This window comes from Pleuronectes platessa, chromosome 13 (genome assembly GCF_947347685.1).
Source record: "Pleuronectes platessa chromosome 13, fPlePla1.1, whole genome shotgun sequence".
NCBI lineage: Eukaryota > Metazoa > Chordata > Actinopteri > Pleuronectiformes > Pleuronectidae > Pleuronectes > Pleuronectes platessa.
In genome coordinates, this window is record NC_070638.1 from 7116487 (window position 1) to 7143260 (window position 26774).

The 26774-nt window shown below is 41.1% G+C and overlaps 1 protein-coding gene across 1 annotated transcript in view; it reads left to right on the top strand.

The window, feature by feature from the left end:
- Positions 1-26774, top strand: part of pde1cb (phosphodiesterase 1C, calmodulin-dependent b) — a 69991-nt gene that overhangs the window by 23393 nt on the left and 19824 nt on the right. Inside the window, exon 4 of the mRNA XM_053438953.1 lies at positions 3066-3092. Within this exon, the coding sequence (XP_053294928.1) occupies positions 3066-3092 (27 nt within the window). The remainder of the gene's footprint in view (positions 1-3065; positions 3093-26774) is intronic.

The following is a 26774-nucleotide window of genomic DNA, read 5'->3' on the forward strand; positions in this document are numbered from 1 at the left end:
AGTTCATCACAGAGAGCTCCCTTAAGGGCAATTTAAGATTCCGCCCAAGGAGGATCAAGGTGGCTGACCGCTTTATGACACTGTCCGATTTGTGAGGCAGGGAAAATAATCTAAAAACGGCCGTTCAAGTACAAACTTAAGGTACGAGTACTCTAACTCTTTCTCAAGTATAAGAATTAGCTGCTGCCATATTTATTGTAATAATCTGGGTAACTGATTGCTTTTCACACCCAAAGTCAGTTGATTAATTTCAAAGATAATCAGACTCATCAATAATTAATAACAGGCTAACAGTACATTAATAAAAGCTCCAAATTAGATTCACCTAACAAACTACAGTGATTAAATGCGTCTAACATATTAATGAGGGTTAGGAATTGTCAGTTGGATGGGGGTGGGGGGGACCGTTGGATCAGTTGTGGCGGTGCAGTGGTGGTGCTGGTGGGTTTTGGGGGTCGTGAGGGTTGATTACATACGTCAGCGGGCGTCGTCCCGGGAGCATGAATGCAGAACACTCTCAGCCTCACACCTAATCAGAGGGGGACAGTAAAGACACTGACAGGGTCGGTAAAAGTCTAATGGATATTTTGATGGCTCACCGGCCCACATTATGTATGAAAGTGACGGTCACATTTATTTACCTGTTAATTGAAGGCGCCGTGACGCCATTCTGGATTGTTCCGTCACTTTAACCCCTGAAAATTACAAAACTGATGTTTTCAATGCAAGACTTTCACTTGTAATGGAGTATTTTTACTCTTCTTTTACCCCGAGTAAAGAACCTGAATGCTTCCTCCAACCCTGTCCAAGAAGAACACGTTGATGTTTTTTGTACATGCAGCATTTCACAGATACACACACTGACACTCTGACGGCAAATAATTGAAGGACAATTGGGGTTCATCGTCTTGCCCAAGGACACTTTGACATTCTGACATTCAGAGGAGCCGGGTATCAAACCACCGACCCACCCTGGTCAGCTAGACGACCCGCTCCACCTCCCGAGCCGCAGCTGCCGCCTCCATGGTCTTAGATTTTGCCTAATAACTTCACTGTGACCCTCATAATTATTATAATTCTTGGAATTTCCGTGACTCCTTTCAGCCCACATCCTCATTATGCTGAGGACATTGCATTAAAGCCTCCTAATTAGAAGAAGCTCTGTGTTGTTGACAGACACACACGGGATGTAAAGGGAGCTGAGCGGGGGGGGGGGGGGGGGGGCAAAAGGTGGGAGAAAGGATGGAAGAGGAGGTGAGGAAATATCAATACTGTTGTTTCTCTCTGACCTTCCATTTGCCATGTTGTCATTTATCTTTATTCGTCTGTCTTTTACTTGATGTGCTTTAGTTATAGTTCATGGAATTTCCCTAAAACTCTTCCTTGTTACTCTTACTTCTTTATTATGTGTTCTCCGTTAAAACTCCCAACGCTTACACAACCACTCGACTGTGATATGTAATGTCTTTTTGAATAGCTGGATAGAGCCCAAATGATGAATTCAATCTCTGTCTCCACTAATCTTGAGGGAGCTCTTAACATTTCTTTGCATAGACTAACTTCCTTAGCTTGCAGTTTTACACCGAGCTGCAGGAAAGATTGATACAGAAAAACGACAGAGAAACAAATCAAGCTAAGTGCTGTGAATCGTGCATGACTGGAATTTAAAAAAGACAGTCTGTGGTCCAGTGGCCATGCGTCCCTCCTTCCCCCCACTTTGCTGATAAGAGTGCCCGTAAGTGTGTGTATCAATTTGAGCTTTTAGAGCCACGCTGTTAACTCTCCATGAGGTGTGGGTGTGTTTTTAGGCCTAGTGATACTAGGTGTGTTTTAATGTCACTGAGTAGGTTGTGTGTGTGTGTGTGTGTGTGTGTGTGTGTGTGTGTGTGTGTGTGTGTGTGTGTGTGTGTGTGTGTGTGTGTGTGTGTGTGTGTGTGTGTGTGTGTGTGTGTGTGTGTGTGTGTGTAAAGTAGGAGGCATGTCAGCGGGTGGTGTGAATGCGTGTGCGCATCCGTTTTTGCATATCATTACGCCTCTTAAATCCCTAATTTGCATAAGTGATTGTAAACACTTGCTTTCTTTTTTACATTTTGCTGTGTGTGTGTGTGGACACAACTAAATGATGTGACTGTTGAGAAACAATGACTGCAATCAAAACATGTTTTATATTTATATACCATTGCTAGAAGTATAAAAATGTGATCCGTTTGCACACTTTGGCCCTCATGCAAGAACACTTGTCCACTTATCTGACAAACTCTTACTTAAGTGCTGAGGGTTGCAAGTTTGATTCCCCAGATTGATCCTGAATTGTTAATTTCAGCTAGGTAAATGCCACCTGTGTGATCATTTTAATACTTGACGCCTCTTAATTGCTTCTCATTTGGCCCTTTCTGGGTCGATTTTATTCATTAAATTGTTTAACCAAGTGTAGAAAGAGGAAGAAGGAATTCACACCTTTAAGTCTTCAAGTCAGAAATTAGCAGACGGCATATTAGAGCAGCTAAAACGAATATATAAACCTTTCCAGGATCAGCCTGTTAACCTGGATCCACTCCTTACCTGACTGGTTCTTCTTTTCCCCCCTCCATAAATGTTTGTGGAAATCGCTTATAGCTTTTGTGTGACATTAAGCCACAGAAATGGAAAAGACAATAACATTCACCATAGAGTCAATGCAGAACAGTGGAGGATGCTCCATGGACAGAGACCTGCACATAGAGCCGGAGGCAGCTGGGGCTCGGAGATAACTTTCATAGCAACAACTAAATTGTATAAATTATGACCAATTTAATAAGCCTCTCAAACCGCTGAGGAAAATAATTGGCAAGCCATATATAATGAACCGAATATGACTGGTTCTAAATGAACCACAGGTGTGGAGCAACTTTATTTGTATTAATGCAATGCATCTTTTATAAAAGCACTTCTCTCTTTGTGCAGGTGATTCTTGCATGAGACCCAGTGTCTTTAATTTCTGTTGTTTCAATAGAAAAATAAATCCAACGTGGAGAGTAACGTTTCAATCGATGCCTCACCATCCTCGTGTTTTTTTTCTCTGGCAGGCGCAAGTACAAGAAGACGTCCCAGAGGTAAGAGTTGCTGCGGGGCCCTGGACCTCCTCCTTCATATTCATCCCACTCTCCTCCTCCTCCTTTCTCAATACTCTCCCTCTGCTCCTCCCGCTCATCATTACCACTGGACCTCATCGAACTTCCTTTACCTTTTTATATTGTCCTTCTTTATTGTCCATTGTTGCTCGTGCTGCAGAGACAACAACTCTGTCATTTAACCCTGTTATAAATATAGTGCAATCTAAATAAAAGTTGTTTTTGTTGCCATGATTATCTTCATTTACTATCAACCTCTGTTCCCGGGGGCCAGAAGTACAACTGAACACGTGTAACACACTGCACATTCACAAACTCCATTCCTGCCTCGTGTTGAATCAAGTGCCGACTCATCATTAACAGATTGCTGGAGCTCTAATGGATAGGACTGGTGGTGACGCAGATGTTTGGGAACCAGTGACGTCTCTGAACTTGAAAGCTTGATGAATAAGTGCAGTGCTGTGCATGTTATCTTTGTCATTATAAAACTTTCATTTGTGTGCTGCTGCTGGAGATGCTCGGGGGAAATCAGGCTCTCCATTAACCGGGACTTGAATGTGTTTATTTACAAGGGCGCAAACAGGGATTAATGAATTCCACTGGATGAATGGATAACGCAGATTAAAGTATAATTTGTTAGAGATGTTTCTGTATATATCTGAAAAAATGCTTTTGGTGTCCTTCGTTATTCATGTCGGCTTCTCCTGTTGTGACTTTTATTTCTGATGCATAGGGCACATTTTATGGCTTCAGGACCCGACAGGCCCTGTAAAACGAAATGTTTAAGACACATCTGCAGACAGGTTTAATACTTAGAGGTTAAAATGGTAACGCTGTGCTTTATGGGTCCCATTATTGAGCCTGTATTCCTTGAACCTTTATTTAATAATATCCAAAAATAGCTAGAATTTAGCCATAAATTCTGATATTTTTTTAAAAGGCCAACGCCTCAGTGCAAATTGAGGAACATTAAAGGAATTTAAGTTGCTTTTGTTATTGCATAATTTTAGTGTAATTATTAAAGTAAAAAACAAGGATATTTTGTTGCAGGTCGGTGAAAAATATATAGTTCATGTCGATATCCATCAAATTTTTAGGTTTCGAGCTTTTGTATTTGAGCAACTGTCAGATTGGTAACCTGTTCATATTTATGCGAGTGATGGTTACACTGTTTGTTGGTTGAATAGTTTTCATGGGATCATATTTGGCAACTAGACTGCCACTCAGAGTGCTAACCTCAGCCAAGGCCACACAGACCCCTTATGAAATCAAATGTAAAATCACTAGATACAGATTTCTATTTGGATCTGTTCCAAGTTGCACACACTCATAAACATCAGTCCCCTAAATGTGAGATCCATGAATTATTCCAAAAGAAAATGCTCTAACTCAAAATGTTATAGAGAGTGAGAAGGAATTCCTGGATCCGTCACGTGATCCGGATCTGCGCCAGAATAGAATGGGTCCTTTCCTGATACTTCCACAAGGTTTCAAGTTGATCATTCCAGTAGTTTTTGTGTAACTTGGCTAGCAGACAGATACACACTGACCAAAACAAACTCTAGTGTCATCAGCCTGAACCTTTAAAGGCAAATCACTGGTACATGTCTAACAGCAACACAGTGTTTTTCAACCATTCTCTTTATAATTTTCACTATAATTTCCAAACACCAGCACCTTCAATCAAACCAACACTGAAGCTTATTTCTGTGTTCAATGCACCACTTCTCTCTGCAACAGTATAATCAACTGGTGCTTCTTCAATCAGGAGAATACATTGGCACAGTTTCCTCTTTAGCCGAGTAAATAGGGAAATTGTAACGACTCCACAAATGAATCTCAAAACGTGTGTTTCTGAAGCTCCACTTTAACGCTGTTTCACGGCATTTTCAACTCTTTCTGCACAGTGAGGGTAATTGAAGGAGGCTCTCCTCACTCTACTCATTGCCACAGCGTGTGGTCTCTTGCAGCGGCATTGAGCTAGCTGCTGGAAACTCTCACTCTCCCCGTCTCTCCGTCGCTGTCGCTCCGTCTCGCTCGCTCTCACTCCGCTGGGTGGGGGAGTTCCTGTGTGGAGGAGCCGGGTGATTGACAGCTCCATATGTGTCTGTGTAATTACGGCCGGGCTAATTGGCAGAGAGGAACACTGGGACATTGTCATTACTGACACACCAGGACAGCCCCTCACACACGCAGATGGAGGGAGAGATAGCCTTCTTCACAGGGGGAGGGACGGCAGAGAGGGGGGGCTGTTTGTGTGAGTGTGTGTTTGCATGGAAAGGGAGTTAAGAGACATGAGAGTCAGGCTGAATAGAAGCAAAAGGTAACACTGTGTAGGCCTGAGTTTGTGTTGGTCTAGCTGTGGTGGTGAGGAAAACTGTTTGCCTGATACTATTTTGGTTATAATTTGTGATCACATGGTCACATTGTGATCGGCTCTTTCAACAGCTGACAGTTTCAAAACCCCACCTCCCTTAGTTACCGTTGCTATGCCTGGCAGCTTTCCATTCTTGCACAGCACATAGGATATGAAGAAGTGATGATTTATTATAATTATTAGCATTCTTAAAAGCATGTGTCCAACTAGGATTCTCATTTCAAGTCTGCAATCATCCAAGTTGTTGGCTGAAATGTAGTTTGCTAGCTAAATAAGCCAATGTTCGCTCTATGAGTCATTATATGACGCGTGCTGGAGACTTACCGTGTTTAAAAGGGAGATCATAACATGGAGGAGGCATAAACCCTGTCTCCTCCATGTTATCAGATGGGACACAGGCCAGAAGTCAGATCATCATAATATATGTCCAAGTGTTTAGGTAAATGTGGTTTTAATTACTTATTTGATGCTATAAAAGCTGGTAAAATGTATTGATTGACGGCTGAGAGTGTTTGATGGAGACCTTGATGCTGTCTCTTCACTCAACGATCACGACTCTGGCTCAAAAGGGTAAAATGGCAGCACTGGTATCAGGGATATTTTTGCTTCATTTAAGAATGAGGCTAAAGTTGGAGGATAAGATCGAAGGTTCCTTGCAAGTCATCTTCATCAGCTGGTTATCTTTGTAGGACATGATTCTTAGGATACAACAAGGTTCCTTGACTATAATATAGGACTCCTTTCGCCAAGTCTACACATAAAACCTTACAGCTACAGTCTTTTCAGTGGTTAGTCCAGTTTTATCTAAATATCTACATGCTAGTGAATGAGGGTTATTTTCATGATCTGAATATATTCTGTTTATAAACACAGAGGTGTTGCTGCTCTAATTACATCTCATTCTACACATTAGTCATTAGTCTTATAAATGGCTACAAGAGAAAAGGCTTTGAGTTTACGAATAACCGATATGATTAGCAATTGCAATTCTCTGGTGATATTGAGTTGGGCTGGGATTACTGGAGTGTAAACTTCCCCAAATCTGATAAGGATCGGGAGCAGAGACGTTAACTTGGAGCTGCTCTCTGGTCAGTCACCGTTCAGGGGCTGGTTTATCGAGCGGCCGATTCAGAAAGTGTTGCATCTCTGCTTTACCTCGAGCTTGTGATTGTGCCAGACAGCAATTTTATTCCATCCACTTTCCCAGAAAGAAAGAACCAGCAGTCACTCTTATGTTCACAGAAAATGGCATCGATCACCCAAGACTGACCAATTACAGCGATTACATAGCAGCAAAGCGACAAGTAGATGGATCTCTGTATTCCTTGGCGCTGTAAACAGCACCGAATGAAATGGGCTTTCACTTAAGCCTGTAGATATGCTCCAGTGGTCACTCCTTGTAGCCCAGGCTTTAAAAGCTTTAAGTGTTTTGCCATCTGATCCAGGCTTACTTCCAGCCTTAAATGGCCTTATGTAGTCAGCAAAGTTGCCAACGCTGTCAAGAGTGTGTGTGTGTGTGTGTGTGTGTATAAGATAGTTTTCCTGTCGCACTTCACTCTCACAGACCCACCGTGTTTGTGCACATTGCTTGGAAGCATTGCAGGGATGTTTACAGCAGATCAGTGACTCAAGCCTGCTCTCCTCAACTTTGCTGCATTCTTCAGACACATAGCTTGTAAATATGTGCGTGTTTAAAATATTGAGACTTATAGCACTGTCCCTTGAACTCATCAGTTTCCCGCAGATCTTTTTTAAATCATCTTTGGGAATCTTTTTTAGTTTTGTGGCTCTCGAGGCTGCTCAGAACATATTTCCGAGTTTGTCTTTAAGATGTGGAGAATTCAGCAGGAGGCTGATCAGGTCAGGACAGGTTCACATCAGCAGGAACTTTTCTGAACAGCATGCAGGAGGCAGGACATTACGCATAACAGATATTTGCTTTTCTGGTCATTTCTGGTAATAATTATCTGGAGTTTCGAAACAAAGCCGTTTTGGTTTTTAAATAAATGTCCACTTTATTTGTCTGTGTCATAAGCACTTGCTGCAATAATAACTTGATATTTAATGATGGAAATGTCAAGTCGCAGGCAGATACACTTTTTCTGGTGCGACTGCAAAATCAGAAGTAATTATCTAGCTAAGCAGCTTAAGAAGCCTGAGACTCTGAAAACAAATTAAAACACCACAGTGTTTGTTACCATGGAGGGCACAGAGGTCATGTCATCTTTTACATTAGAAGAAAAAGTGCAATATGCTCTTATAGGATCTCCCTTCATTTTGGAAAATGTAATTTATTAAAAAGTAAATATTGAACAGTTAAATTATTTAATGTAATAGTGATAATCATCAAGAGCTTGACTTTTTATCTTTGCAGAGGTGGTGTGATCAGATCTTTATCAAAGTATTCACTTTTATCTTGCCATGGTAAAACTCATGTCCATGCAGGTAAACAGGACAGCAATTTAGCTCTAGAAAAAAACAACAGTCAAATACCTATCACGAAAATCAGCACATTGACTGAGGGTGAAAACAGGAGCAGCAGAGAGGAGCACAGATATATTCAGGCTGAGAGTCACAAGGGAAAATTGATCTCTTTGGTTAATGTCAGTAATCAGGGAGCAAATCTTTCAGGCATTGGCTGCCTTTCAAGAACAAGCCATTAGATGCCATTACCCCGGCCTCTGTCTCTCTTCCCTGTGGTCCGCGGCCATTTGTCAGTCACCGCAGCGATTTGAAGATGAAGGCTGAACTGTTATGGAACAAATGCTGAAACAAACATAATCCTATCTCGTAAAACTAAGAACTATTGGTCTCTCGAGCAATTAGGAGCTGGAATTACAGCTGCAGTACAAAATGATGAGGTGCTCGGGTGATGAATATAAAATACAGACAATGATGCACACTGTTCAATAAAGATTGGACGCACGGTCGCTACCTCAGACTCAGTTGAAGCACAGTCTAACTTTTGAAATGTATTGTTACAAATCTCTGTCTCAGTCAGACACGTCAAAAAATACTATTCTTGCCATGACTGTGAATGTGATCAGTTTTTTTTTTGGCATATTGTTTTTATGATCATGTCATGTACAAGACACTGTTCTTACAAGTGTGAAGTGATTCAATCCACAAACCGCCCCCCCCACCCAAAAAAAATGGAATTCCTATATGGTCAATTCACACAAATCCAATGTCCCCCCCCTCTTCAGTTGGGTAGAAGCTGTGTTGGCTCATCTCGACTAAATCTGTTTACATTGCTTTTAATTGCAATTCAATTTTTTTGATGCACCACCTTTTCAGTTTGTCCACTCTTGAAATTACACCCAGCAGTTTTACTATTATGCTAAAGACAGAAGACAGAAGTTTCTGTTTTGTTTTGTGAGAAGCAAACATCCTCGTGCAACATCCGTGTAATCTGTTATCCTTTTCACATCAAGTACTGCGTGAAGTGGAAAAAGAAAATCTAGTTTGGAATCAAACAAATAAATGATTATACATCAGGAAATGTGATGTGAATACAAACATTTGCTATTTTCCCCACGTTGTGCTGTGAGTAATGAAGCTGCATCACGTAGTCTCTCTCATCGAAGGAGTGAATCATCCGCAGTATCTGCCGTGTTGATGAAAAACAAGCGTCTGCTTAGACAAGAGAACTCAAGACCTCAATTTCAGCCACTAATGATTCACTTTCTTTCTTTTCCCAGTCGAGGGGACGAGTTGTGGTGCTTTGTGTTTGGTTCTTGTGTGAAGCGGTTTTGTTTACATTCATTGTGTAGCACAGCCGGCGGCAGCAGTGAACCTGTCATTTTAGGAACCTTGATTGTTTTAAAACCACTACACTTGGATTTCTCTCTGGAAAACAGTGTTTTTTTTGTTGGTTTTTTTGTTGGTTTTAAAGCACTGATAAAACTGATACTTATGATCGAGCGCCTTTCTCCCTCGATCTCTCTTCACCTCCTTCTTACTCCCTTCACCCCATCGCCTCCTCTCGACTCCTACCTGATGATTACAGAGGTAATTGCCCGGCTCACACAAATCTCCGAGCTCGGGCTAATTACATTCTTCTCAACCGATCAACCCCCCCAATCTACCTCTCTCTCTCTCTCTCTTTTCCCTTTTTCCTCTACATCAGGTGCTCCTTTCTTTTCTGGAGGTATAACCGCCTCAGTTAGCACGATTCACACCATGTTAGAGTTTTTCTAAACCGTGCAGGTGCTGAGAGACCCCCTTCAGTTTGTGCACCAGCACACATGCACAAAGTAAAGCCAGGTTCTCCGATGTCCAAATAGCTGCACACAGACAAACAGCTGCTTGTGATGGATTTTCCTGCCCCTACATAGCTGCACACAATGAGGAAAATCACTTTCAAATTGATTTACCTTGCCTTTGCTTACCTTAAAGGGACATTATGAGAGGGTTACTGTATGCACGCGTGCTGCAGCTCCATTCTGTAGCGAAAGGGCTTCTACGCTGATTATTTTCTCCCTCTTTGCCAACCTCAGACATTATTGAGATAAGTGTATTGCTATTCCGAAGATTGATTGCAAAGCCCAAATGATGGGCTTTTATCCTAAGTTGAAGGCTACAGCAGAGATGAGAACATAAACGTCACAGGGTTTCTCTGGGCCCGCCCTGCTCGTGAGGCTTCCCCTTCCTGCAGCCTGCAGCAGATATGATTGCAGATTTATGGTGCAGATACTCCTCCTAATCTAGTTGTCTTTATCTACGCTTCCTCCAGCTAACCTCCACCCCCCCCCCCCTCCAACCACACACACACTGGCCGTTTGTCCAGAGGGTTATAACCCCAGATAGACGCAGAGGCAGAGGCCATTTCTTCTGGCGTCTGTGTTTTTCAGAGAGAGAAAATATTTGCCCACGCTGTGTTAGAATGTGAAAAATTGGCTAGTGTTTTGTACGCTTAATGTGTGTGCTTGTGTGTGTTGCCCAGAAGCCAACAATGTGTGTGTGAGTGTTTTTCTTTCCGTTCAGCTGTCTATCAGCTCACCTCATTCATCCGCAGCTAACCCAGTCATCTCAGCTCTAGTGGGAGTCACAGACCCTCACGCTCAGTGTATTCAGAGTCAGTTTTTGTTGCCCAAAGCCTCTGTCATGACCAGTGTGAGAGACCAGGTCGGAAAAATGGGCTTTTCTTGCAGAAGCAGGGATGGATAAGAGCAGAAATAATGCATGAGATTAGAATAGGCAATGTCAATGTTCTGAGCTCCACAGGGCTGTGGAGGTTTGGCCGGATTTACCTTTCGAAACCAGAACATGGAACAAGTTCAGTAAAGCAGAGCTGAGCCTTGTGGAAACAAGGGAGAAAGTATTTTTGGTTTTAAAAGAATTAAGGGATAAACAGATTTTTAAACATTCAGTTGATCACATTAAAGAGGGGATGTAAAGTCTTTCTTGAGTATGAAGTGTAGTCTGGAACTAGATCCTACGGCATTTGGAGAGAGCACGCCTCCGCCAAGGTTAACACCCGATCTCTCCTTGCTAGAGAACGTGAAAAAACATATCTTCATCACTCAATTTATCCAGATCTGCTCCAAAGTTTGACAGTTTTTTCCTTGCATCATCAATTTCTGGGACATTGGTTCAGTAGATATCGGGTAATCCTGCCGACAGTCAGATTAAAACATAACCTCCTTGGCATACTTACATAGCTGAATGTGCATATCACATAACCATCTGCGTAAACAGGTCATGCACATGGTGGTGTAAACAGGAAGCAGATTACTTACTCTGCAGTTGGTTCCTAAAATTAAAGGGATAACTAATGAGAAACAACGAAAAGTTAGAGCAGGGATTTCTTTGTTTGGACAGGAACTGCATGAGGTGGAACTGTTAATGAAAGTAAGTCATAACTCAGCCCCAGAGTTTTAGAGGTCAAATGGGACCAGTAACATTTCCTAATCAAACCATCATAGGTCCTTGGAAACTCTGTGGATGGCAATGATGCATTTAAAAACTGAATTGTAGAAGTGTGGATGCAGCCTAATATTTTGTTTGAATAAACAATTCTCTGAAACAACTACTTACAAAACATCAAGTCAAAAACTATCGTCAATATATGTTGCCCCTATTTAACAGATTGATGCTTATAGTTGTTGTAATCACTGCTTTGCATTATCTGCCAGCATTTGTCATAAAAGATCTTACTTCATCTTTCTTTGCCAAGCAGTAAATTAAAAGCAGTAATTAAACTTGTTTGTTTTTTTAAGGCGGCTCTCAGCCACTGTTGGAAAGTAACCAAGTAGTTAATGGCCTGGTTAGTGATGTGGTGCTTTGTAGCTTAGCTGTTATATAAACCATGGACAGTGAAGGATTTGGCTTTGTAAAGTGAAAAGTGTTGTTTGTCACTCGGTAGAAAGCTCTTTTGTCAAGTGGTGGGGAGATTAATAAACACTCTGCACCTTCCTGTTGGTGTTTGTTTGCAAACATTCATCATGTCTGCCTTTTCTGTGTGTGTCTGTGTGTGTCTGTGTGTGTCTGATAATGCATGACTTGTTTCTGGATGAATGTGTGAGTATATGTGAATGAGCTGAGCAGTGTTTGATTTGATGTTAATCTGAGAGGAAGGCTGGGAGTCACAGTGGTGACGCAGCCAGGTCTCTGTTTTCTGTCCCCGTTTCTGAAACGCTCTTTAGGACACACTGGACTAAACATCCTCTCCAGACCATACCCTGTCAGTACATTAGTTCACTGGGACACAGCTACATTCAGGTATTCTGCACTGTTGGCTTTAGTAATCTGATCAGCTCCTCATGTTCTACACTTTCTCCATCACATTTAGTACAAGTTGTGACAGTGTGGCAGAGCAGGCATGTTAACACAGTGGGTTTTTATCTCTCCTGCTAAGTCTCGGATACATTTATCTTCCACTGATTCACTGATGAATGAAAGTAGCTGCATCACAGGATGATTCTGAACTGATTAAATCTCTCCATGCTGGAAGCTTTTACCTTTTTCTTCAAGAATAACAATGGAATACAAAATATGAAAAACCTTTGTATCAAGCCATCACACAAAAAAGTTATTTTTGAGTTTTTAAACCATCTACATCTGCCGTGAAATGCCATTGTGTGCGCTTACAAATATATTATAGTGTTATAAACTAAAACCAGTTGATAGTTTATATACAGCTCGTTAATACTAAATAGGGGAATGTAATGTTAATCCATTTAGATTTTTCTCTTTCATTTGTGTCCTGTAGTGAATGGGCACACACACAGACACACACACACACAAACACACGTGTGCTCTCACAGACAGCAGTATTTGGGAATAGCTTATAGAGGTGATATAGGGCACATGATATGTTGAATGAATGATTCTCTCGTATGTATGCAGGTCTAAGGACACAAGTTCACATCATATCATTGAATGTGAGGCTTATTAGCTTCTCAGATGTATACACAACCAAAAGTTGTCTCTCAGAGGATGTGGATTACATGTGTGTGTGTTTCTGTGTGTGTGTGTGTAAAGGGTCAGACTGTAGTGCGCACTTCATTAGCGAGGCCTCTCAACAGATTGGTTGTGTTGTGATCTGAAGGGAATAAGTGGCCTTTAAGGAGAGCATCAAAGACATGAGGAGTCTCATGAATCCTCTCATCACTTTGCCGTCTGCTCTTGCCGAACGTAATGAGTCATAAATTCAGATCTAATTTCGTTAACCCCGGTGTTTGATGGAGACGTCCTGTGTTTCATTAAAATGACTTTTCTTGGTGTTGAGGGAGTGTTATTCTTTGTAGTTCTCTACCTACTATTATATTTTTGGGTAAAATGGAAACGTTTCGAAATGGAATATGACAAAAGGATTCACCAAGGCAATTTCCTCTATGTGTAAATATACCAGGCAATTAAAATAATTCTGATTCTGATTGGCCCCTTGTTTACTGACAACAGGTATGAAAAGTCTGTTATCTTTTGTTTTACTATTATCAGTTCACACAGCAAAAAGAAAAAAGCTCATGGTTCCATTCTGAAGCCTTTCAAGGGACTAAAGCGGACCCCACACGAAAGGGCCAATCGGAGCCCTATGTCAAACCAAACCAAAGCCTTTGTGTTGTGTCAGTCTCCTCCTGTGCACCAGTCAGAGTATTTAAGTTGTCACAATATTGACGTTGTCCTGGACTTTCATAATCAACTGATCTTGGGCGCCTCCTCTCATCTCCGGCTCCGGGCCTTTATCTGCTTTACCTTAACATTTCCCTGGACTTGATTTTGCTGTATTCATTTGAAGAGGACCATTGGTTTCATATAGAAGGAGGCACATGCACTTAAATGCCTTAACATGAACACTTGTGTCAAAACACAGAAGAGAGACTCTTGTATTACAACAAACACAGAGGGAGCTTCAGTCTCGCTCACGGCGCCATTACAGCCCTAGATCTTTTCATTAAAAATCGCTGTTGGCTGCTATTTTTACAATTTCATACAAATATGAATTTCAAAGTCGACTTAATTTACTTCACTTTGTCTTTGTGCTTCAACTGAGAAAATAAAGCAGTGAAATGACAAATGGGAGAGAATATAACAAATCAAAGTTAAACATTTTTTAATCCATCTAAGTTATTTTACTCCATTAATTATGCATGCATTCATTTTTACTTTCCCTCCAGACTACCAGTTAATAAAGAGAATATTGAAAACTTATCACCAGGAACATTTCCTTTTCCCCTGACTTGAGGGCGGACGGCTCATTATACAGTTTGATTCTCAGGACACGTCTTTTTATGAGCTTTTCATTGGTTTCTACCGTAACTGTGGAAATTTGTTGTGATTTACCAGGGACAGTAATGACTGCTGAAATACTGAAGTGTTGACAAATGACGCTTGCAAAGAGAACTGAATCCATTTTTATGTGCAATAAAGGCGGAGGTCGCATGGTCCTCTGTGGTTGTGTGTGTGTGTGGGTGTGTGTGTGTGATGATCAGCTTGTGTGAAGTGGCCCATTGCCAAAAACAGTGTACTCTGATGTCCTTGTTTGTCCAGGGGTTGAGGACAGACCAGCGATGACCTCACTCACCACACTGCAACACTTTTCAGGCTTTATTGATCTATCTATGTGGTTGTGTGTTCCTGTGGGGGGGGGGGGGGGGGGGGGGGGGGGGGAGGAGAGAGAGAGAGAGAGAGAGAGAGAGAGAGAGAGAAGGACAGGGACAACTGCATTACCCATGTCCGGTCTCTTTGTTTAGAATTACTCATTTCTCCACGAGGACACATCTGTTTCACTATGAAAATATCAAGGTAATTCAGCTTTAGAGGATCGGACACTCTGTGTAACACAAAGCTTTGGTTCCTGTCGCGTTACACCTGCCCCCATTGTCACTGTGACACGCAGGCAGCCATAGTTGGCTATCACCATGTCTGGATTACTGCAGTAATAATCTCTGGTTGGTTTGACTCCCACAGCATTATGCACTATCTGTTATTACATTCTGGCTCAGAGTCAAAGACATAATCTAATTGAAAGCAAAATTTTCTCTGTGTGTGTGTGTGTGTGTGAGATTTTATAGTGTATGTGTGTGTGTTTGACCACAATCACCTATGCCATTTTGCGCTTCAGGGATGTAACTACCTTTACATTAAGTACATTTGAAGGCGAAGTCTGTTATGTTGTGTTTATCTCAGTGACCTTCACATCTGTTCCTCTACATTTCTACGTTTCCAATATGACACATGCACACACACACGCACACAAACACACGAGTCAGCCATGAAAAGACAAACAAATGTGATGCTTTTTCAGTTATTTTTGTGATAAAGCTTTCACACAACGTCTAAACATTTAGTTTGAGACTGCACTACAAATACAGTATTGTCACCGTCTTCAGAGGACATTACATTGGCCCGACTCCAAACCACTGAGATCATCATGGACAATAATCGCCTCTGCAGGGACAAGAAGGCTCTTCAGAAACAAATCAGTGACCTTGAACGTAAACGTTGGTCCTCTGACAACCAAGACACGGACCTGGAAGAAATCGACCTTTACAATGAAATCGAAATGAACTCTGAGTAAAGAAAAACTCTTTATACACATCTTGAAATAGCAGCATAGAAGCATGAACCCTGAACCTTGAAACCTTGGTATCAGCAAACCCCTCTAAGCAAAGAAATGAATAATAGCAGAGGCAGTCAGCACAGACCAAGGAACAAGAGAGGGAGACCCTTCTAGCGGAGGTGAAGGAGAAAACAACCTTGCAGAAGGACAAACAAGCCTGAAAATAAGATAGGGTCATGTTTAAATGCGCTCACCTAGGATCTCAAAGAAAACGCTCAATGCAGGAAATAGCTTGAATTGGTGGTTTGTACGTCAAGGTCTCTGAGATGGAGGAAGATCGCTCGAAGGCTTGGACGAGCTGATGAAGGAGAGAGATTAGCACCATCCTGCAAATTATAGAAATTATAATAGTAATAAGACATTTAAAAATATTTGTTGAATGAAGACATGAGGCTGTGGTGAGTGAACTTGTTTCCATAGTCCACAAGTCCTCCCAGTCTACCCACTTCATCCATCACCCCTTTCTGACCTGTGTGACTGCTGTTACACATCTTGTTGTTCCCTTCTCTCTTTTGATTTCCTCAATCTTGAGTTTTGGTCATTTTAGTCCTGCTACCCAACAAGAAGTGGGTTTCTTTAGATACAGAACCAAATGTATTTGCAGGATCCATGCAGACAACTTATGCAGGAAGGATGTTCACTCTTGGGCAGTACTGCCGCGATATCATATATTTTCTGCAAATCATTTTCTTCAGAGACTTGTCCTTGTCAAACTACATCGTGTGCAGTCATCAATCTACCTCTCTCTTATCGTCTTTGGCTGAAAATGGCAATAAATCAGTATTTCACCTTCATGTGTCTTGTGTCAGGTCTGTTGTGTTTCTCTCGTCTGTTTATTTATATGAGAACATGTTTTCCCTTTTACTTATGTTTGCAGCAGTACTTCTAGAATTGATTGAACAAAGATAAAAACCCACAAACATTGGCTGCCTAATACATATATGTTCGTTATTCTTTATACAAAAGTGTAATGAAGACACACAAATATACACAGAAACTTTAATTCTGATTGATACATTTCTAATGGTGAACCAGACACGATCATATCTCTGGCTATATGTTCATAAATGTGCATTTACATTTTGTAGTTTTGCATTTTGCCGCCATATAATATTCACAAAAACATAGTTTGGACAAAATATCAAACCATAACAGATATATGCATGTATATATAAATGTTACAATGTATTTATTTTTATCTTATCAGTTTAAGGAATGAATTCAAATGTCCTTTCTTTGGTATTGCCTGGAACCGCTGTATCCCTCCTTTCTCCATCTGCCTGTGTTACTTGTTTCAGTCGTTCATTCATCTTACGCACCCTCGAGTCTCCAACTGTAATTGTGTTTATGAGTCGCTCCCCGTGGTGACTCACCTTTTAAAAGCACAAGAAGAGTTTTTTTTAAACACATTTCAATTGTCCCAGATTGGTTGTTATTGTTCAGAAATTTGACTTTGCTGCTCCCAGTGGGGCTGTATAAGTTCTGTAAGAATCCATGTTGAAAGTGTACCGCAGCATCATTTGACACTGACAACACAGGACAAGAGGGTTTGTGGCTAAACTGAAGAAGATTGAAGGGTTGCACCACATTAGCATCTAATTGTAGATTGGGAGTATGTTGTATTTGTGACTGGAGAGCAGTTTTCTAACCCTTGATTAGTTCCAGGGTTAGTGAGCCCTGTCCTGTACTAATACCTCTGCATTGGAGTTGCATTGTGTACTTCAATAGGAAAGAGGAGACGGAGTACTTTCCTTAAGCATTGCATTGTTAGCTAGTGTGGTATCTTCACAGGAAAGATCAGCATGAGCCAGTGATTGTTGTCGTTATGATCACGTCGTCACTAATAATCGGGCACGGCCACCATGAAGTGTAAACGCAAACGTGTGTACCTAGTGTCGGCCTCTTGCAGTGAAAACACAGTACATAGTACACATCGTTCACTATTTCATTTCAAAAGAGTCAGCCACACACAATAAAAGCATCAGCTGGAGATGGAGTGCTCAGAAAGTTACTGAGTCAATATGGCACGAGGTAGATTGGAAGGCTTGACAAGCATTTACCAAAGGGTCAGTTATTCCAATGTGTCATATATTCAGTTTCACTTGAAAATACATGACACATTGAAACCAAAACTACTCCTCACACTATTTCACTTTGCCTTAAAGCTAATAAAACTCTGCAGTGCCTGTAGACAACTCCGCTGTAGAAATGCTCTGTCACTTTAAGGAAACAAACATTGGATCTGACAGCAAGGAGTTCACTCTGTGTCACACACAAGGTCCCTCTCCGCCTCTGTCTCCTATGGACCTGTGGTGGCGATTGAATGCATATTTTAATCTCCGGGATTACATAACACAACGCGTTAGGGATTATTCTCCAGCAGCGACACACGTTCTAGGGGATGGAGTGTTTGTCGGCACAGTTAGTGCTGTAGGTATATGGTCACTGCAGTGAAACCAGGGCTGTGATTCGTGTGCGACATTAGAGATGCAAACATTGTTTTTATTTTGTTTTACGGTTTTAACTCTTGATTTTCTTGCCTCTTAGCGTCACTCAATGCGCTACATTTGCAGGGTGTAATTTTAGTTGCCATATGGAAACACATAATGTCAGGTCATGTAGAGTGCATGGCGTGCTGGAACATATGGTGCAAGGACAAGAGGGTGTCGTGGATCGAGTGGAAGAATAAACAGAGAGAAGGATATATACAAAAGTTCTATATGTGTTTATGGTTTCCCCGTGGGAGTTGATGGAGTGACAGGAGCTCTACAGATCCTGAGGTCAATTAGTGCAGTTGGGTAGCTTTGTTTCAGGCCACTGGACTTTGATAACGCAATAAGATTTATGTAATTTCAAATATTCAGCTGTCTGTTGCATTTTAACAGACTTGAGTCGGGTGGTGAAAGACTGATAGAGCTGCTTCACTCGGCTGGCCTCACTAATCTAGTCCAACAAAGAAGAACACAGGGATATGATCTGGGAGCTGTGTTAGTGTTTCCAGCTTTTTATGCAAATGTGAACCACGCGTTGCTTTGCGGCGAGTTTAATTTCAGATTAAATGTGTTACTCCTCATACCTTGTGTCTTTGATTTCACACACTGATAAAACAGTGAGTACCTCAAGTATTAAGGTAATGTACAACTTTGCCGGCTGGATTGTTTTTGCAACTTTGACTGAACTTAAAATAAATAGTTCTTATTAGAGCTAGAGATAGATTAAGTTTTTTGGGGGCCGATGCCAAAACCATGAGTAGGCACTCGGCAGTAAAGAAAAGCTTCAATGTTTCTTAAATGTCCTCATCAAACACTTGTGACAAATAAAATCTGACTCGGGTTTGATAAGTTTAACCATAAACTTGATTATTTGTATCTATAGATAAAAAGAAAAATCAAATAGAACCAAATCTACATCTTGAATTAAGAAAATAAACATAGTCAATGTGGTTAAAGGACATTTAACCATAAGGTCTTTTATCATGACATGGGTAGTTCTATATAGAACAACTTACTGAAAACTTCTTAATACGAAACAGTTGTTGTATATTGAATAGTTCCCTAAAGTTTTTGGGTGCTAAAATGTATCAATATATATTATACCATGAACTTGAATTTAGATAGTCGGATGAGCCTCGCTGCACCAGTCTATTTTTTTCAAAGCAGCTCTCTAAAACTGTCTGTTCATGTTCTATAATGTGTTGCTCAAATCTATTTGTCATTTGAAGCCTAAAACCGAAGGCGGACAGTAGTACGGTCATTAGTGAGTCCATTAAATCCCTAATTATGCGACACTGCAGCAGCGTCTATACGTTCCAGGAAGCTCCCGTTTTCACCATAAATGAATTTGCTTCCATTTGACCTCCTCTCCCTCTAAATCTATTGTCCTCTTCTGATGATTAATGGTGTGAGTCATGGAAAGAAACTATTAATTAGCCATTTCTACTTTTTATACTTTTTGCATTTTTGGTGTTCATATAATAAATCATAACAATTCACATTTCACCTTGACAATATAAGACGAGTTGCATGCTTAACTGTATGAAGTGTAGCAACCATGGGCTGTTTAGACAAACTGCAGTCCAGCACTGATGTACAGGGGAAGGCTAAGTTATTTGATAACCTCATTTATCTGCACTGGAGGATACTATTTTCCTAAATAAAAATAAATCTATGCATGAAAAACTAAAGTGTTTAATGAAGTACATCCTTCAATTTGCAAATGTTGATACTGCTTTTATTTGTTTTTCTCACAACATCCACATACATATTCAATATCTGCTCGGTGGTTTTAATTTTTCTTAGTAAATTAATGTAATTTCTTTGAGACGGTGAGAAAAAAGTTCATATATACAAGGCCTGTTGTTAACTGCGACTTTATTTTCATTATGATTTTGATGTTAAAACTGATATTTACGCAAATTTCAACATCTTCTTGCACAATGTGTTAGAATGATCAAATCAATAATTGAAACATGTTGTACTCATAATTTCTTCTAATGCAATGGTTGAGATTAAGGTTAAATGATCTAAGTTGATATTTCTGTTCCAAAGAGCCCAACCCAACGAGATGCTCTCAGTTTCCTTCTGTGCTCCAGCGGGTGTTCCCCCACTGTAACTACATAACTCTGTCACATGAGGATTAGATCACGCTGTTAGGACCGAGACCAACCCCCCCCCCCACGCACATACCCAAAGGTACACAGGTGCACTAGTCTGATACTCCTGTGACGCAGTGCTGCCTGTCGTCATGCTGTCAGGCTGCTTGTGCAGACTGACTCCGTTAAGCTGTTGTCTCTGTTTTTATTTCCCTGCAGAACAAATGACTTCCCAGAACTAACAAATTGCTTACTGGGATTAAATGAAACGTAGTTTGGATTTGGAAAAGGATTTAGATTTTTTCTTTTTTTTTTTGCAGACAGCCGGAACACAAATACATGCACACTTGCTCATTAGCAGAATCACATTCAAGTTGATTAGCTTAGGAAGTGTGGTCAAAACCCACTCGTCTCTATGTGGTCAGGCAGCACACACGATAAGGCACCACAGTCACCACCCAATAACATCATGATGTTAATGATTGATGAGGATTTAAATTGTATTCATTAGGATCTTTCTGCCATTTTAAGCTTTAGTCTCACGGCCATTCTAGCTTTACATTGGTCTTCAAATTAAACCCTTTAGCCTGTGTGGTCCAGGTTGAGCCGGGTCACATCTACTGAAGCTGCCAGTGAACACTTCGTTCAACTCACTGCTGTGCACCACAAAGTGCATGGAGCCTAACCCTGTGTATTGTAGTTCACTGTGAAGAAACCTGCCCACTGTCTACTCATGTTCACACACCTGCCTGTCAGTAATATGGCAACTTTTATTTGAGCAAAGAAGGAGAATTTACAGCATCTACTCTGGAGGTCGCACATTTGTTTTATTTGCACAACTGCTTCAAAACCTGTAAAAACATCACTGCCTTGAGCTGACTACTGAGGAGTTCAAGGTATAACTTCTGGGATACTGACATGTTGTCTCTGGTTTATGTAAATGCCACACTATGGGTTATTATATATATACTCCAGCACATCATTAGTTTATTTGTTTGTTATTTGTATCTCCCCACTCAAGCACTGCACTGATATTTACTGAGTTAATTAAGCGAATCATCCAAGATAACGACTTGTTTTGACTCTTAGTGTTTTACTAAGTACTTGTTGTAATCAACTCTTGCTCTTTTGAAATCCATGACTTTATTTGTTATGTTTATCTGTATACATTTATATATCCTTCACACTTTTATTGTTCAACTAACGAAAACATATGCATAAGTTTAAAAGGTAAAGTTGGAGGTTGGGTGAATAGTCAAACACAAGTAAATAAATGACAGAGTCTAATCATTGCAGCCTCATTTCACATCTGCAGTAATGTTTTGTGACACATATCTTTCCTGAATGTGCAAATCATTTAATTAATATTTTTGAAGATTTATTTTGTACCTCATCTTGTGGATTTGATTGGCAGACTCTGACACCAGTGGGCTGCATGGAGCCAACCACTGATCTTTTTTAAGGTTACTTCTGTCCCCCCCGCCATCCTTGTCACATCTGTCATTCGCAGCCTCCCACGGCGGAGGCTTTGTTTTGAGCAGATATCGGAACTTTTGAAGGAGTTACCGATATTGTTCCGAGAGTGCGCTCACTTGCACGGAGGCAGCATTTGTAATTTTAATGAGAGCCATCAGCAGCAGCCTGAACCTGCTACAGCTCTTCCCTCCCAAAGCTGAATGGCCACCGACGCTCGGTGTGGGCGTCACATTAACATTTGTATTTACATACACAGCTCACATTCCACAGCAACACAACAGACACTTTAACACGATAGAAAATATTTGTCAATATACAACAACGCAAGTAATTTTCCACCACCTTCCGTCCTTAATGTTTTTCATTGATAATCTTCAGGGCTGTATCATTCTTCGTGATATAAGTGTGTTATTGGACTCTGCACAAACCCTGTCTCTGTTTTTCAGTGACAAAGAAACAAGTGGAAAAACTGTCACGTTTGTCATAATCAATGGCGAACAGCTCCGAGAGTTGCCTCATCGTTGCCGTTGTTGATGAGAAGACGTCTCCAGATTAAATCGCGCCTCCTGCCTCCCTGCCTCCACCAATCTGTCTTGTCAAAATGTAGATGTCCCTGGACCCCGGTGTTTTATCGACTGGCATGCCGCAGTCACAAATCATGGTCCAGACTGCACAATGTGTGGCAGCACGGCTTAACTGAGTCATCCCGTTTTTACAGGCCTTGTTCCTCCTATCAGCCCAAAACCTGTGTGTGTGTGTGTGTGTGTCTGTGTGTGTGTGTGTATTCCCTGAAAGCATGCTAATCTCCCCGGGTGATTGCATTGACCCCAGGCCATTGATTACACACCATCAAGGCTAAATGTCATTGGAACACAGGCGGTGACCATTTTTTTGCATCCTGGCAGTTCTCTCATTCCCCCTCTGTTCAACGAGCCCTATTTTACCCCCCCCCCCCACAGTTGCTTTCTGCTGTGTGGGAAATGGGCTCCGACTGTTTCTGTGGCTTTTCAGTGCAGACCTGCTTTTATGATGAGATAAATCAAAATGGAATACATTTCATTTTTAAGGTTTTTTTTTTTTCCTGGTGGGTTTGATGTAGATTTTTTTTTTTTGCCTGAGTGACAAAGCAATTGTTCGAGGAAGGAACAAGCTGTTGCTACGTAACCTTTCTTTTTTTGCTGTTGAATTTTTCCTTTTTTTCGCCCCATCGTTCACTTCTGGCTGTCACAACAGCTGTCGAGAGGTTGAGCGTGGTGGAGACACACTTTACTCTGCAGGCCGAGCTCCAGTTTGACACCAGGTCATTTCAGTCTTTTCATTTTTTTGCTTACAAATTCCTATTCCTCTCTCTGAGCAGGTCGGCCAAGGCCAAACGACTGGATGCAATAAGAAAAAGAGGAGGAGAATGCTCTCAACCTGAATTGCAGCTCTAATCTCCTCTGTGCTCTCTCTCCGCTCAGCCCGACGAGGAAAAACAAATAAATCTTTCATCTTCAGATAGAGGCGGACAGCTGGGGGCTCATTTCTTTGCCACGCTCGGTCACTGGTCTGCTAAACCCTGCAACCACTGGAATTTGTGTGTGTAGTTGGGAAGGTGACATCCATGAGGCAATATTACAGGTAGCTGGTTATTCATGTTCTTTTATGTTTTATATATAAATAAAAAACAAATGTATTCAAAGGTTTATTTGCGATTCGGTTTTTAAAGCACAGTGAACTAGAAGTAGAGTGCGTACCTCTAACAAGGCCCAACAATGCCCAAGCTCCACAAAATTTCACAAACTCATAGATATCACTTCCCTTAACTTGCCAAGTTTTCATCAAGATCCATGAATTACTCTCCTGACCCATATTACATCTTTTCGCCAAGTTCCGTGTTCATCCCACCTGTAGTTTTTGCATAATCTTGCTTTCAATCAAACAAACTACTAAAAACATAACCTCCCTGCCAGAGTTCAAAAATCCCAAACGAATATTTCAATCAGAATAAAAAAAATGCATTATATCAGCCTTTCCGTTCTCACGCTCCTGTAAATGCACTTTTCTAACCTACAGATCTCTTCAAGCCAAAAGGTCTGTGATGATACATTCATTGCAACTTCATTCTCACGTCTTCTCAGCAGCTACACGTCAGGAGGTTATTTGTGGCGTTTTTTTACTCCATTGAACGCCGTCATATTGGAGTTCCTGCAGGTCAAGCTTTCAGCTGACCCCCGAGCTGGCAGTGACATATCGAGCCGTCAAAGAGCAAATACATGGAAGCACATATCAAAGACTTCAGCGATGGGGGCTGGTCAGCTGTCGCCTCTGTAATACTCTGTCACCACCTTGGAAAGGTTGCCAGCGTAATGCAGAGACATCCATACTCAAACCTATTTTTACACCTATGGATTAATATTAGGAAATCAATGTATTAAAGTGGCACAGTTGATTGCAGCTTTTAGGGATTAGACCCTGCATCCTTCCTGCTTAACTTTGGCTGCTTATATTCCACCCAATATAGCACACATTGTTTTACATAATTTAAAGGGAAAGGCACAAATAGAAATGCCTATTTACCACATTTCTGCTGTGGTGTGGTTCAGTATCTTTCGGACATTCGCTCTGTGGCCGTGTTTTGAGGTTTTTCTTGTAACAGTAGCAGCAATATGTGGCTGGTTTGAACCATACGTCATGTAGAGCTCGGGACTGTCAACCGAGCTTCATGTGTATGTATGAGCAATATTCTCAGAGTGGTACCCGAGCATCGGCTCTTTCATGGCAATACTTTCTACATACACTACAGTTCATATCGTCGGCTTCTCTTCTGTTCACATTTGAGCTTCTCTACTGTATCAGTGCCACATAACCTTTCCTGATTGTTTTCTAAATGTTTCCTTTTTTTCATCTCAAGCACTGGTGCAGTGATTATCTAAACCTGCCTGTTTGGAATGAGCTGTTTTCTTGCGGCTCTCTGTAAAAGTCACCTGCAGTTATTCAGCCACGATGAGTTAAAGACCTGCTGCTGGATTCAATCTGCAGAACCCTGAAGCTGCACAAGGAGCTGTTCATGTGCTACTTTCAAAATTCAGTGGAGCTAGATCTATAGTCAAAAGATTTGATTGATCGATTATTCAATTAACCTTTAAAGGTAACTTGAAGTAATTTTTCAATCCCAAAAAATACCAAACTTTTCATTTCTTGTTTGTTTAAAAAGCCAGTATTGTTGTTTTTTCCTGTTTAATATAATTATAAATTAAAAACATTTTGGTTCGTGACTGAAATTCGAACACTAAGTCACCTTGGTTTTTAATTTGTCATAATTTTCTGACAAATTAAGGGATAATAAACTAGTCCCTTTAATATTTATATAATCTTTTCTAAACAGTTTTCGGTTATTAATGGATTCTTTTGTTCTGTCGAGCCATGTGATCCAACTCGTTTGGCTTTCGGAACTGTCGAGGCAGAATTCCTTCTGATAACTTTGTTATGAAAGATTTAACCTTTTGTCCTGTGTTCAGACTGAGGAGTTGATAATGGAGGGAAGAGAGAAAATGACTTCAGCACCAGAGCGAGTGTTCGGTCACAGCGAATCACACGGCTGTTGCTCCTCTGCCCTGCCAGCTACATCTCTAGCTTAGAGGGAATTTTATCAGCTGGCTCCGAGCCCAGGAGTCACTTTGGGCCTGACCCGTTCTATTAACACAGCGTGTCGCCTCCCATGCTAATGACAGCAGGTGAAATGAGCCAATTCAGTTTTGGGTGCCGGATACACTGATTTATGGAAAGGACTTCACGCTTGTTGACATCATCACACATGTCTTCCTCTTTGGTTTTAAAAGGAAAACAGAACTGATGTTTGAATTGTTGTATCCTGCAGTTTAAAAAGGGATTTAAGGAAAACAGAAAATCTTTCAAACACTACTTCATTCTCTCTATAAAGCCGCTCTGGTGATCCGCACGAAGTAAATTATCTTTTGAACGAACGTCAAAAATTGATTGGGCTTTCACTTTAGTCCATTGTTGGACAAACAAAAGCAACAAGCCTGCGACAAAGCTTCTCTCCAGAAACACTCAGCAGGGATCAACATTTTCTTCAATACATGTGCTAATGTCATTAAATGTTGGCTTTAAAAATAAGCGCGGCACACCAGCACTACTGTGCAACAGGATGGAAAGTCAAAGCAAATGAGCAACAACTAAAAAATCAACATTGTTTGTTGGATTGTAGACGAATGGCTTTGTTCAAGGAGTTTCTTTCCTTTCTCAGATATTAGCAGGGAAGCTCACTGGCACACAGCTGCTCTTAATAACCATTATTAGCGCCAACGGAATCACATGTGCACTGATTCTAGACCCGCAGCTTCCAGGTCGTCCATTCACTTCCTTGTGATTCTTAAAATAGCAGCTCCAGAGAGACGTCGGCACGTGAAGCAGCTGCTGTCATATACAAGGAAACATTGTGATCAAGGTCTACCTAAAATAACAGCCGCCATCTTTGAAATAAATTAATTTAACATGTCATTAGTAAGTTTGGTCCATGCCCCACCCACTAACATGGAGAAGACAGGGTTTATGACCTCCTTTGCAGCCAGCGTCTAGCCTCCCTAACCCTAACCATAATTCCTGCCAATATTCATGGTTCCCAGAGGATGAACCCCACTGACTCTGAGGTTCCCCTGAATCTTCTTGTAGTGACACCATGAAGTTGACATTTTTTCTACTTTTCTTGAAATATTTTACAACCATAGATTACCATGAAAATCTGACATTCGAGAAGAGGAAGAGTTGTTGAAATGTTTCCTCTCTGACATGTTTTTTTTTTTATTCAAATACCAGTAAGTGATTTTGTCGACTGTGGTGACACCTCACTGGGCTGCGAGCTTGGATCTAGACTCTCTGTACTTAAACCTCTCACTAGACTTTTCTGCATCAATATGGAAATTGTGACCGTGTGGCTCTTCTATAGAAGCAGGCAGGAAGAAATTACTTTCAGCATTTCCCCCTGATATTGTTGCACAGCAGACAGTATGTCAGAGGTCCTCATTGAAGCCTTGCAGCCAAATAGACACAAGTTACACTTCTGTCCCATATTTTTGAGGACTTACTTTACCGTTCAAATTGATATATAAATCTGGTCTTGTACACGTTTGATCTGCTAACATAGCGTGAATG